The sequence below is a fragment of the Marmota flaviventris genome, chromosome 9 (genome assembly GCF_047511675.1).
Source record: "Marmota flaviventris isolate mMarFla1 chromosome 9, mMarFla1.hap1, whole genome shotgun sequence".
NCBI classification, from domain to species: Eukaryota; Metazoa; Chordata; class Mammalia; order Rodentia; family Sciuridae; genus Marmota; species Marmota flaviventris.
The window spans coordinates 41,542,287-41,556,390 of NC_092506.1; the positions used below are offsets into that span (position 1 = coordinate 41,542,287).

General features: G+C 32.6%; 1 protein-coding gene across 1 annotated transcript in view; it reads right to left on the reverse strand.

Moving 5' to 3' along the window:
* Ano5 (anoctamin 5) overlaps positions 1-14,104 on the reverse strand; it is a 112,731-nt gene that overhangs the window by 19,329 nt on the left and 79,298 nt on the right. The window contains exons 12-16 of the mRNA XM_071616333.1: positions 12,036-12,187; positions 8,711-8,785; positions 7,050-7,272; positions 4,864-5,033; positions 4,122-4,219 (exon numbers count right to left, since the gene is read on the reverse strand). Of these exons, the coding sequence (XP_071472434.1) occupies positions 4,122-4,219; positions 4,864-5,033; positions 7,050-7,272; positions 8,711-8,785; positions 12,036-12,187 (718 nt within the window). The remainder of the gene's footprint in view (positions 1-4,121; positions 4,220-4,863; positions 5,034-7,049; positions 7,273-8,710; positions 8,786-12,035; positions 12,188-14,104) is intronic.

Genomic DNA, 14,104 nt, shown 5'->3' on the forward strand with positions numbered 1-14,104 from the left:
GTGGTATTTTTTCTGGGGGACACTAAATAGATCAGGTATTCGAGTCATCATTTTGATTGAGACTCTCACATGAGGTCAAGTGTGGGATTTTCCACTTATGGCATTGCATAAGAGTTCAGAAAGCTTCAGGGTTTGAAGCGTTTCAGATTTTGAATTTGGGATCAAGGGTACTTGACCTGTAATAAAATTATGTGCTTTCATCCAGATAAAGCATTGACCCCCAGTCAACAGTGATTTTTTTCTGACAAGAGCACCTTTTCAATGTCTAAAGACATTTTGTCTGTCATAACTATAGAGTGGGTGGCCTGAAGGCATCTAGAAGGTGCAGACCAAGGATATTTCTAAAACTCTATGATGCAAGCCCAGCACAAGGCTGCAATCCTGTAATCCCAGTGATTCGAGGGGCTAAAACAAGAGGATTGCAAGTTTGAGGCCAGACTCAGCAACTTAGTGATACTCTCAGTACTTTAGTAAAAACTTATCTCATAAAAAAAAAAAAGGACTGGGGATGTGGTTTAGCAGTAAAGCAACCTGGATTCAATCTATGAGAACAGCAACAACAACAACAAAAATCTACCATGCAAAGGATATCCTGCTAAAACAAAGGATTATCTGGCCCTAACTGAAAATAGTGCTGAAACTGAGAAAGTATGGATACTATTAAAAAATAAAAAGATAAAATTTTTGTTAGGATAAAATATTTTCAACACATTTAACCAAGAAAGAATGAAATAAACAACGGCAACTAAATATTTAAAAATTCAGAAACCAGAATTTCTGAAGTATTCCTACAGATCAGTTAGGGGAAAAAAGTAGGAAAATAGTTAAAACAACATAAATAAGTATTTCATTGAAAAGGAAACACACATGGGCAAGAATTTCTTTCATATTATTAATTGGGGAAAAAGCAAAATAAAACCAGAATGAGATATCATTTATACTTCCCCATGTTGACAAAAATGAATAAGACATTATGAAGTATTGTAGCAATTGTGAATTAAAATGAACATTTATATATTGCTTATATACAAACTGAAAAACAAAGAGACAAAGGAACGATGAGAGGGAACAGAAAAGTTGAGATTTTTTGAGACAATGCTAAACAAATGCACACTGAAAAGGTGACTATCAGGTTTAATAAAGAAGCTTGTGAGAAATTCCAGAAACTCTTCCCTGTCCTTGACTCCATTCAAACTCCTCAATCCCCACAGCAGCAATGATTATCTTAAATTCTGTAGTAATCACTTCCCTTGCTTTCTCAAAACGTTTTATCATCTATGATATATTGCATGTTGATCTTTAAGTGCAAGTTAAAGTTAATATGGAATTTGATATTTTGCATATAGATGCTTAATTATTTCAACATAGCTGAAAAACTTTCTTTACTCAATTTTTGCAACTCTTCAAAAATAAAATGACTGTATTTGTGTAGATCAAAAATTTCTGCACACTCTACAATCTCTATTCTTGTGATTCATGCTCTGTTCCATTGATTCATTCCTTCACCAATTCCACACTGCTTTGATTAATGAAATTTTATAGCAAATTTTTAAAAAGTGAGTAGAATAATTCCCCCAACTTTATTCTTCTATATTATATTTTTGAGCTACTCTAATTTCTTGGTCTTCTATAAAAACTTTAGAATGTGCTTGTCTATACTTACAAAACCCCTGTTGATATTTTGATTAAAATAAAATAAATGTATATAGCAATTTGGAAGTACTGACATTTTTACCATGTTATGTCTTTGAATCCATAAACAGGCTATTTCTCTGCTTTTACATATTTTTTCTTTCTTTCATTAGGATTATGTATTTTTCAGCATACAAATCTTGTATGACTTCTAGATTCAAAGAAAATATTGCAGTTTTTGGAACAACAATTTCTGTGCTAACCAATGTTTCTTGCATCCCAAATTTTTCTGTGTTTTTTTTTCTGTTCATCTATATGTTTTAATAGTTCTTTCCATGAAGGTCGATGAATGCTAAACTCTCCTAGTATTTTAATATGTCTAAAAATGGCATCATTTCACCTGCATTTTAAAGAATAGCAAACCTTGTTCCAGAAAACTACAATGAACATTATTTTCACTTGTAAACTTAAAAATATTGTCTTTTACATCTAATGCTATCAAGAAGAAATCTGTTGATAGTGTAATGACACTTTTTTGAAAGTATTTTATCTTTGAATAGATTTCAAGACTATCTTTAAATATTCTAATATATTCTATAATAAATCTGGATGAGAATTTAATTCTAGTGACCTTGCATAATTTTCAGAATGCATTTCTAAAATTCATGTTTTTTTCATATTTGAATTATGTTCAGCTATTACACTTATTCCACCTATTCAAAGAGTTTTTCCCTGTACCACTTACCTAAATTATCTTTTACTGGAACTACTGGTAGATTAAGATGAAAGCGTCTTTATCCTACAGATAATACTTTTAGCTATTTGGCGTGCCAGGGATCAGACCCAGAGCCTTATGCATGCTAGGTAAGCATTCTACTGTTGAGCTATACACTTAGTCCTGTAATTTTTTGAAAACCTCATCCTGCACTGTACAATGTCAGAATTTCTCTGTAAAATTCAGTAATTTATTCTTAAATCATGTTCAGTCTGGAATTATACTCTGGAATTTTCACATCTATTGTATTTGTTATTTAAAGTATCCCACTTATATGTAACTGACTCCCTTTCACATTTCGTTTTTCTTATTTCAGTTTTTATTCAATTACTTCCTGATTCTTTTTAATGACAGTGTCACTTCCCTTTATATTTTTAATATAATCAATTTAACTTTTATGGGCATTGCTGGGAGTTTCTAACTCAAACCATCAGCTAAACTAAGCTCATTTGCTAAAAAATTATTTTCTTTACAATATTTGTAGCATTAAATCTCATACAATAGTTTGGTATTTAAAAAAAATCTTGTTTTTATTCCCTCATCTCTCTCTATCCTCCTCTGTGCATATTTATAATCCCTCTTGTATTTGGTTCAGGAGCTAACTCTGTTCTGTCCTCTGGATTCTCAATCTAGAGCTATGATGCAAATAACAGGTTTGAGTTATTTTCTATAGGAATGTGGTGCTACAAATTATGAATCCAGAAGAGGGCTTGGCTGAAACCTATTACTGTTTAAAATTATGATTATATTTATCCTTCATCAGCTCATGAAATAGAATCCTACTTGGCTCTATGACTGTGGGTATCTTGGAGTAGAGGTAGATGAAGACAGTATTTTCAACCTTCCTTCAAAAATAAGAGAAAAAACTCAGTCCCTGGCTTTGAGTTCAGTTAATCTGACTAGTCCTCTGTTTATGAATGAGGCACTTTTATTCTACTTTATCCTGTAGGTGCTAAACTCTGACATTGTCATTTCCAAAGTAAGAACTCTGCAATGTAAGAAACATGATTTTATGATTCTTTATTTTTTTAATCCAAGAGAATAGTCACCTAATAATTGAAAACAACTGCTATTTGTTTTTCTCTTTTGATGATATATTCATTATTGCTCTTTTTGGATAAAAGAAGAATCCTTTCACATATTGACCTGAAAGTTTTCTAGCATTTTATTCACAACCAATTTTTATGCCTAGATTGCATTAAACATGAATATATTTAACATTAAATAATAAGTAACATGTAGAATAATTTATAAATGATTAATATTTAGATTTACCAGTGAAATATTAGGGGGAGATGATGATAATTACTTTTCCCTCAACTTCACTCATGCAAAAGAAATGCAAATTTAAAAGCCTGTGCTGTGTGTAAAACATCACACTGTAGTCCATTAGTATGTAAAATTATTATTTGTCAATTGAAAAAAAATTAAATTAAAAGCAGTTTTTAATTTAATTTTTTTCAATTGACAAATAATAATTTTACATACTATTGGAATAAATTTATTTCTTTAAATAATGAAATAAATAAAAAAGGTTTTTATTTATTTTATTGCTTTAAAGTATCCTTTAGAATTGATTTTAAATGAAGGGTTTTTTTTTTGGATTAAATATTTTGTAACAAAGGCACCATGATAATAAAAAATTTCCATTTTCTTCATGAGAAAATTTTTCATGGTTAATTAAATCACACAAAAACTTGTCAGTCATACATACGGATAAATGGCTTCTTTAATGTTTCCAAAGATCTGTTTCCCAGTCATTACAATGGTCATCTGTGTTGTCAATTCTATTAGACAGCCTCCAGGATCACACTAGTTGGAAACAAGTGGAGAGAAATAAAAAATGAATGACAAAAAACAGAATTTTGTAAGAACTTAAAGAAACCCCAACCAGAAGATTAGAAACTCAAATGTTTGGTATGAAGGTCTATGAAGAAGGTAAAAGAAATATTAGTCCAATAATTTCAAGCACGGTTACAGATCAGTGCCAGGCTAACTGTATTACATTAATCTGTGAACTCTGTTAAAAACACAAATTTCTTTACCTAGTCCTAAAAAATTCTGAATCTTTATGCTTGGGTTAGGGTCAACCATTGTATTTTCCATGTGATTGGTATGTTCATCCAGGTTCAGAAACCACTGCTCTTGTCTAACTCTGTAGCCCACAATAGAGCACTTTCTCCAAAAAGTAATAATTGGTCTCTTCTATGAAGCCTCAGGAATCAAGATCTTATTAAATTTTTATTTTATATTTTATTATCAAGCCATAAGATCTGTATAAATTCTTGTCCCAAGAGACCTGAAAAGTCTAGAAAATGGCAGGATTCATATGTGTAGAGTTGGTTGTCAGACTTTTTTTGCAATTTGATAACATCTGAGTTAGTGCTAAACACAAGGAAAATTCTTAGTTAATGCTGAGGTAAGCCAGAGACTTCAACTTTAAAAAGAACTCTTACCTCTTCACTTCTCCACACGTTAAACAAATATGTGTATTTTCCAGGATAGCCCACAAACTTTCCTTTAAAGAAAGCTACATAGAAGCAGGATGAGTAATAATTTACAAACTGAAACAGGAACATTTTCAAAGTAAGACTGCTCTCATACTCCTGGTAAGTTCGAGGAATTTCTGGCAAGTAAAAAGAAACACAAAAGTAAAGAAAAAGAAATAAAGAAAAGTCAAGATTTAATACAATTTCCTAATTGTCCTTAAAATATATACTCACTGGAATAAGTGAATGCCTAGTCATATTATTTTGAGAGCCAAATAAAATGCTCCCCACTCTGATCATGGCAGAACGATATTAGTAAATATGATTTGTCTAGGCTTTCTGTTGAACCCTTTCTGTTAATATAATCACTGTGAAAACCCAGAAAGCTCCATTTTTCACATTTCAAGGGTGAATACTTGTTGGGGGGGGGGTCACATAGTCAGAATATGGAATTCAAATCCCTTTAAGATTGAAGAACCATGGGGTCATTACCAGACCTGTATTCCTATAAACCTGCCAGAATTCTCTCCCTTTTCTATTTTCAATTAGAAAAGTTTAAACAAAGTGATTCTACATCAAGGGCAGAGATTTCAACTGACCTATGTTTCTTCTCAAGAATTAAAATGATGTATCAATTTTGAAAACAATGTGATGGCAATTAATAACATAAATGGTACACATTTTTCCTCTCCTTTACTTAAAATGTATGATCATGGTTTGACATTCAACATATTCCAAAGTAAGAAGATATTAAATTCTCTTCATACTACCTGGAGTACCAGGAAGCATGTGATTTTGAGCTAATAATCTCCCAATAGCACAGCTGACCCAGCCAAATCCATGACACTTTTAGGAATACTACAATAGTAACAAGTTATTCTAATGACACTGATAACTCCTCCATGTTAGCAAAATTTGGTTGACTTCCAAAAAATCTCTAATATGAATTCATTGATTTTTCTCAATGTAAAAAAGCCGTGACTTGATAGGTGCTTTTAAAAGCAGTTTATCTGCTATGGTTTTCTTGGTGTTGCTAGCAGAGAAAAGAAGTAAAATTGAAAGAGAATTCCAAATCTGAAGATTTGTGTAAGTAAAGCTACCTGGCATTGTGCCGCAGTCCGGCTGCAGCAAAATAACCGGGGAGTGACGAGCAACTTGTGTAGATTGATACAGCAGGAGTAGGAGCCGTTTATTGTAGGGCAGGAGTGGTATATATACATTCCACATAGCTTATCTTAATTAGCATAAACTAGATACATCAGTCAACCAATAAGGAAACTCCACACTTAATGGCTCGCTGGCGTTACTTCACAAACCACTCCCTCTGGCATTTTACCAGGCGCCATCCAGACTTGTTTACAAACACTAACATTTCTCTGGCAAAATGCCAGGCGCCATCCTGACTTCTTTACAGACTCTAACATTGCATTGCTCATATCAGTGCTGGGTGAAGATTTTGTGGTCTTCTTGTCTGCATGGGACATGGTGCCAGTGCATAGACAGGGTAAGGGGAGCATGATGAGATCCTGAGGTGAGGACTAACCAGAGAAGATACACCTTGGGCTGTGTCTCAGATCTATCTCTAACTTGTTATGACAACTGCACTCTGTACTACCATCCTTGATTGAATCCTTTGCTTTACCCGTGACCCACTTCACCTTCTCTCATGGTTTAGAAATTTAAAACACAAGCAAGAAAACAATTCAGATTCTAAGAGATGGCAACTGAAGAGAAAAGTGCTAAATTTGAGATTTATTTTGGAGGAAATAATATTCTTTATCTCATGATATTTTCCCAAACCGAATATTTTCAAACAACCATACGCATGAAGTCAAATTTTCTTATATTGAGTGCATTGAGGATTTTAGTCAGGATTCAATTAGATCCATCAAGGGAGGATTAAAACAAGAATACTAAAAATTATCTAGAGTCTTAATTTTCTTCTTCGTCTTCTGTTCATCCTGCTTCCATTAAGATAGGCCTGAATGTAGCTATTAGCAGATTCTGAACTACCAGGAGTGGATCTACTTAGAGATCAGAACTGCCTTAGAATGGTACTTGAGGAAATGAACTCCCTCAGAGATGATCCAAAATGGATGTGTAGCATTGGTAGGGACATATTTTCAATCACAGTGATGATCTGGCTAGCTTACCCATTTTTGTAATCCAGGCAGATATCTTTTCATAAAAGAAATTCAAGATCAAGATGACAATAAAGTTCAAGCATGATCCTGAGAGTGATGTGGCTAACTGAGGAGTAAAGTAAACTTTAACATGCTGTAAGGTTGCCTCACTTTCCATGAAGCTAGCAAATGTAGCGAAGACGGACAGGCGGTACACAATCACCGCTACCATGCTGCTGACAACAAGAGCCATCTGGGGAAGGGAAGCAAAGCAAAGAATTAGTCATGCAGGTCTCTATCTGCAATACATACATTATCTCTTATGGCATTATATTCAGTTTAGCAATTGTCATATGAAAACCAAACCAAACCAGTCTCTCTTATGGATAGCAGGACACACACAGTTGCAAGGTAGAGTTAAAGGAAAATCACTGAATAGCAGCTGGTTAAGGACAAAATAGGAAAAAAAAAATGTATTCACTGTCAGGCTTTTTCTCCTGACAGCATTTAGGAAACAACAACCAGAAGACCAAATCTGTTTTTTTATGGCCCTTCAGTTAATATTCCCCACCCTCCAACAAATGTAAACGTTATAAGAAAAAATGAAGACAAATTTGTGCCCGAGATTATATGTGGCCATAAAGCCTAAAAGTATGTGTATCTCCTTTAGAGAAAAAAATTTGCTGATTCATGTTCTAAGTTGTAGTTACACAGATTCCTCATAAATTTTGTACACGTCCTATATTGTAAAAAAGATAGTCTTAATTTCAATGGGTAGAGAACTTTTATTCTAAGCACTGAAGAAGAAACTCAAATTGAATGAGAACTAGTAAGCAGGATAGAATAATCTTTCTGGGACCATATTCCAAAATGTTTCTCAAAGAGTGTCCTGAATTGCCTCCTCTTCATTTACCACATTTCTACCATGGTTGTTGGAAGTCTAAGAAAAAAACATTTCTGCTAACTCTTTTAAGATAAACAAAATTAGAACTTAAAAAAGAACTGTTAAAGTTATAAAATACAGTATATATGCATTGTTGACTACAGTCAACAACTGTTAATTTACTTATACTTCAATATAATAACCCCTCAGAAGGTAACGTCACCTCTTTTCCCAAATTAAAAAGGCCAACTGTTAAGAAGGCACAAATGTGGAAAGGTGAGGTAAGGAAATAGATTATGGTGATGGAGAAATCTGTCAGCTAAAAAATATGGGGAACAATTGACTTCCATACAATGGGATATACTACTTATATTCTTTGAGTATAAAAATACTTATTTTTTTTCAGCAAGAGAAATATATGAGTTCCTTATTCATTTTATGTAGATATTTTAAATGTAGATAAAGATACATTAATGATTTTTCTAAAACTAACCAGAGTCTATAATCAAAATATCTTTTGTTATTCTGGTGTGATTTCAAGTTATCACTTAATTATTGAATTATGAGATAGAGAAGGTCAAACTGTAAGATAAAATATCTCTTTATTCTCTTAGATCTTTCCACAAAGTCCAATTTTGAAAAATTTATGTCAATTACAATTTATTTTACATAAGAGATATAAACAAGATAAAAAGACCAGGAACAGGAAGAGCATGAGGGACTCCAGAGCCACCTCAGATGAAAATGTTGGGATAATCCTGAGGATACCTGTTAAAGAGAGGATAATGGTTGTTAAGGAAATGCTTACCCAGAATGTCACTGTGGCTCCTGATAAAAAGTACCATGGAATACGATTCCACAGAGGCATGTAAGGTTCCAATTCCTGCAATGTTGAAAAAAATACACTGAAAATTTCAAAATCTGCCCTTGAAGTTGGTACTTCAAGCAGCATTGAAAATCACAGAGCATGATTAAAGTAGAACCCCACAAAAGGGCCCACAGTAAGGGACAAAATGGACACATATTAGCTGAGTGAGAGTCCTATTCAGGGCCTGATAGACAGGAAACAAGTCAAAACCTCAAGGGTGCTCTTAAGTAGACAAGATTTAATAAATTTATACTTTTATTCCCATTGAATTGAAATGAATGGCATTGCTCTATAATTGCTCTAGATGATATTAAATTTGGTGTGTTAATCATAGTGTAACTGTGTTCTTCCACATAGTTTAGCAGATCAGATTTTCTACCTAGAAGTTTTAAAGTCACGGATAAAGATTAATTACATAGGCTAACATTTTTGCTATATTAAAAGGTAGGTATACTTTACTAAATACATCTGCCATGTAGTAAAAAATAGTTGTCAGGGGCTGGGATTGTGGCTCAGTGTAAAGTGCTTGCCTCATATGGGTGAGACACTGGGTTCGATCCCCAGCACCATACAAAAATAAATAAATGAATAAAAATAGTTGTCAAGAAAAATAGAAGATTTCACATTTTATGGATTTTCAAGATGGAATGAAGGCAAACAATTCTCAATGGCCTGTGCAGACCATCCAAGGACACTACAGAAGTTTAGAATGTGTGTCCCTGTGTGCATGTGTGATTTTTTTGTGTTAATGTGTGTACATCCAGTGTGTGCACTCTAATGTGTGCATATTTGTAAGTGCACCTGTGTGTGCCCATGCAATTGTGTTGTTGTCAATGCAGAATTAAATGTGAGAATTTTGTTTGTGTGTAAACACCAAAAAATGTTCCACAAGTAAGAGAAAAAAAAAAATCTGCCTCTTGATTTCAAAACCAAGTGAATGATTCACTGTGAATCAACACATATTGCTTTTCAACCAGTTCCAACAGTAAACATTCATTTCATGTTTTGTTGGTGATGGTATTAATTGTGGGAAAACTAAAAGGGTTGACTTTTAAAAAAAATAATATGAAATAGGAATGAATAAACATTATATCTGTATCTTAATTTCAAACTACTACCCAACTTGTTCATGCATTTTCTGAGATGCATTTTATCCTTTATTCATTTACTAAACTTTTGTGACTTTTCAATGAAATATTATGTTTGGTGAATACTTGTATAGTGAAAAGAATTTTCAGTGTTATACTGAAAGAATAGCATCCTGAAAACGTGAGAGAATTGTATGGAATAGGTTGTGTTTGAGACATATTCAATATTCTCTTTCAAACAGCAGATTATGGACAAATATATGACCAAAATTCTGGTCTGTGAATGCAAATCATCTTCCACTTTCCCATGAAAAAATGTTAGTGACTAAGAGTTGAATGACTCAGTCAAGTATATACAGCCTGTCAGGCACAGTGGCACATACCTAGAATCCCAGAACCAGGAGTTTTAGGCAGGAAGAAAAAACGTTCAATGCCAGCCTGAGGAACTTGGTCCCTTAACATAGTCCCTGAGCAACTTAGACCCTATCTCAAAATAAAAATATAAAAGGAGTAGGGATGTAGCTCAATGGTAGAGCACCCTCCTGCTGAAAAAAAAATACAGCCTGTTTGCCAGTTAATGATTCTACAATATAAATTCCCTTACTGGCCATGCTCCTGCACACATTAATGCAATGATTTTACTATAATCAATTGAAAGGGACTATGTGAAGAAAATTCAGTCTAAAGAACCATTCACTCATAAGCCTACTATCTTAATACAAACATTATTCTAATTTTTGCATATTAACTTGGTGTCATTTCTATTTCTGTATTTATAGACAAAGCCCAAAGTATACACATTGTTTTTCATTTTCCTTTTACTCACCAAGTATTAAAACTATGTACAATGTTACAATGGTTTGGGCTTGCTTTAAAACAACCTAGTGGCATAAAGGTGTAATGAAAAGCATTGCGTTAATTAAAAATGATTGAAGCTGTAGGGAAATGCAAATCAAAACCACACTAAAATTTCATCTTATTCCAATCAGAATAACAGAAAATAATAAATGTTGGCAAGATTGGGAGTAAAAAGGTACATTAGTACATTGTTGGTGGGACTGCAGACTATTACAATTCCCCTGGAAAGCAGTATGAAGAATTCTCAAAAAACTAGGGATAGACCCACCATATGACCCAGCTATTCCACTCCTTGGAATCTTCCCAAAAGATCTAAAATCATAATACTACAGTAATATAGCCACCTCAATGTTTATTAAAGCACAATTTATAATAGTTAAATTATAAAATCAACCTGGGTGCCTGTCAATAGATAAATGGATTAAGAAATTATGCAGTTCTACTCAGCCATAAAGAAAAGGGAAAAAAATATGGCATTTGCCAGTAAGTGGATGGATATGGAGAATCTTATAAGTGAAATAAGCCAAATTCAGAAATTCAAAGGTCAAATGTGTTCTGTCAAATGCAGAATTAGAGTAAAATAAAGGAAAGGGGCTTGGGAAGGATAAGATAACATAAAGATAAAGGGAAGATTAGTAATGTAGAAGGAGATTGAAAGAGTAAAGGGATGGGTAAGGGGAGGCAAAGCAGAATGACTTTTAAAAACTCATGTTATATGCATATATAAATATATCACAGGGAGCTTCATCTTTATACAATCAAATATAAATAAATAGATGAATGAAAGGAATTCTAATAGAATAGAGGAAGGAACACAGAAGGACAGGAATGAAGAGGGAAAGGAATAAAAAGGGGATCAGGAACTGAAATTGAACTTCAAGAATGTATTAGTTTGTCAGGATGAACCCAACTACTATGTATAACAATGAAGTGCTATACAAATGTAAAAAAAATCATGTTTTATTGTAAAGCATAAGTAAAATTTTAAAATTCAGAAAAGCTAATAAATTTAGGATTGTGATAAAAAATCAATGAAGTACTAATAAAAATTAGAAAAATGTTTGAAAATGGGTAATAGTTCCACCCATTGGGTCAGTATAGTTTTCCTTCTATTTTTGTATGTTTCTGAAGATTTTCATATATATATATATATGGATATATGAATACATATGTACATATTACAAATAGAGAAGTTTACATGATTCATATTTTAGGGAATATATTAAAAGGAAATTAAAACATACATTATTATTTGAGAAGCAACCTAAAGCAGAGTGTTCATTGAGGTGAGCTGTCCGTTTCACAGTCTCCTAATGTACCTTTGTCACTGGGTTCATTTTCCTGTGTTTACACATAGCTTCAAATTCAGGTCTCAGTTGAAGCTGCTGCTGTTCCTCTTCAAAGTCCACTAAATCCCACTCATATTCCAATCTGGCCTGTCGCTGTTTCCAAAACTCCAAAAACAGTGTGACTATAGGTAAAGAAATATATTTTTTAAAACCCATAATAAAAGAAGAAACAAAATTAATAAGAAAATAATTTTCTCCCACTTCTTCATTATTTTGGCTGTAAGGTGGTTCATATTTTTCAGGTGGCTATATTCTGTCATTGTTAGATTATGAAATTACCAATGATTAATGTTGACAAAATACTAAATAATAACATTCAAATAACTCATATACAAAAATTCAAGCTAATTTATTAGTAGTTCAACAAGAAATTTTATTCAAGCATATTATGCTGTTTCTTCATATAATTTTATGTAATATTTGAACTAAACATTTTAATGAACACTAAGATTTCTTTGAATGTGTTTTACTGAAATCATTCAAGTTAACATACATTTTCTCAAGTTTAGGGAAATGTTACCTAAGAAGAATATTTAAGGAAAACATAAGAACTATTTCCCAGTGTAGTTCAATCTTTCTCGCCCCCCCCCCACCTCGTGCGCGTGCACACACACGATTGCACATACTACAGTATATGTGTAACTTCAAATTTCAATGGAATGATAACACATTTATGGAAAAGTACATAAACAATTAATTATGCAATTAGAAGAATTTTCACAAAACACTCACACTCATTTATCAGCACAAATATATTTTAAAAAATAGAAAATGAGCAATACCCCAGAAACTCTCATTCTGAATCTTCTGAAACAGAAGTAACTAGTACCTTAGCTTCTAAATCACAGGATAGTTTCACTGTCTTTGAACTTTTAAAAACTGGTGTCATACAACAAAAAATTTTTTGTTGAGTATGTCATCTTTTAAATTAAACCACAAATGTATTTATTTATTCTTGGCATGATGAACATTTGAGCTATTTATAGTTGTTCACTATTGAAAATGTTTCTTCTTTGAACATTCTAAGATATACCTTTTGGTGGGCATATATGTACCTTTTATGGGATATATATCTGGGAATAGAATACTGCAACAGAATCAGCTTGTTATTTTATCATTTATGAAATATTTAACTTTTAAAGTTTCTTCTTACTCAATCTCTACCTTTTAAATAATAACTGTGGATTATGTATGAACATTTTTAAAGCCCTAATTATATCTTTTCAAAGTATTACAATTCTCATTTAACTGGTCTCTCTGCCTCCAACATATGTCCTTTTCAATGCAAATATACCTATCGCCTGAATGCCAGTTTTTTGTTTGTTCATTTGCTCATATGTACATTTGCTTATTATGCTCTTTTGCTGATTACAAAATATATTTTATTGTTTCAAGAATGCTTAATATCATATCTACCATCTTAACTAATTTCAAGAGTACAATTCATTATTGTGAACCATAGGTTCAATGTTGTATACATCTCTAGAGCTTATTTATCTTTCTTAACTGAAACATTATGCCCATTTGTTACTGATTACTAACACTCAAATTCCCAGTCTCTCAGTCCCTATCAACCACCACTATATACTCTGATTCTATCAATTTGATTATTATAAATATTTCATAAGAATGGAATCATGCACTGCTTATCTTTCTGTCACTGTCTTATTTCACTGGGAAAAAATGTACCTATGTTTCGTCCATATTGTTAGATATCGTAGATTGCCCTTATTTTTCAAGGCTTAAAAATATTCTATTACATGTATATACAGCTAATTATAATCCATATATCTATCTATGGACATTTTGATTGTTTGCACATCTTATCATTATGGATTATGTTTCAATGAACATAGAAGTGGTAACATTTCTGCAAGATCCTGATTCAGCTATTTTGGGTAAATATCCAGAAGTAGGAATGTTGACATATAGTAGTGCAATTTTTAACTTTTTGAGGAAACTTCATTGTATTTTTCACATTTACTGCATCATCTTGCAATCCTAACAACAGTATGAAAGGGTTCCATATTCTTTATGTT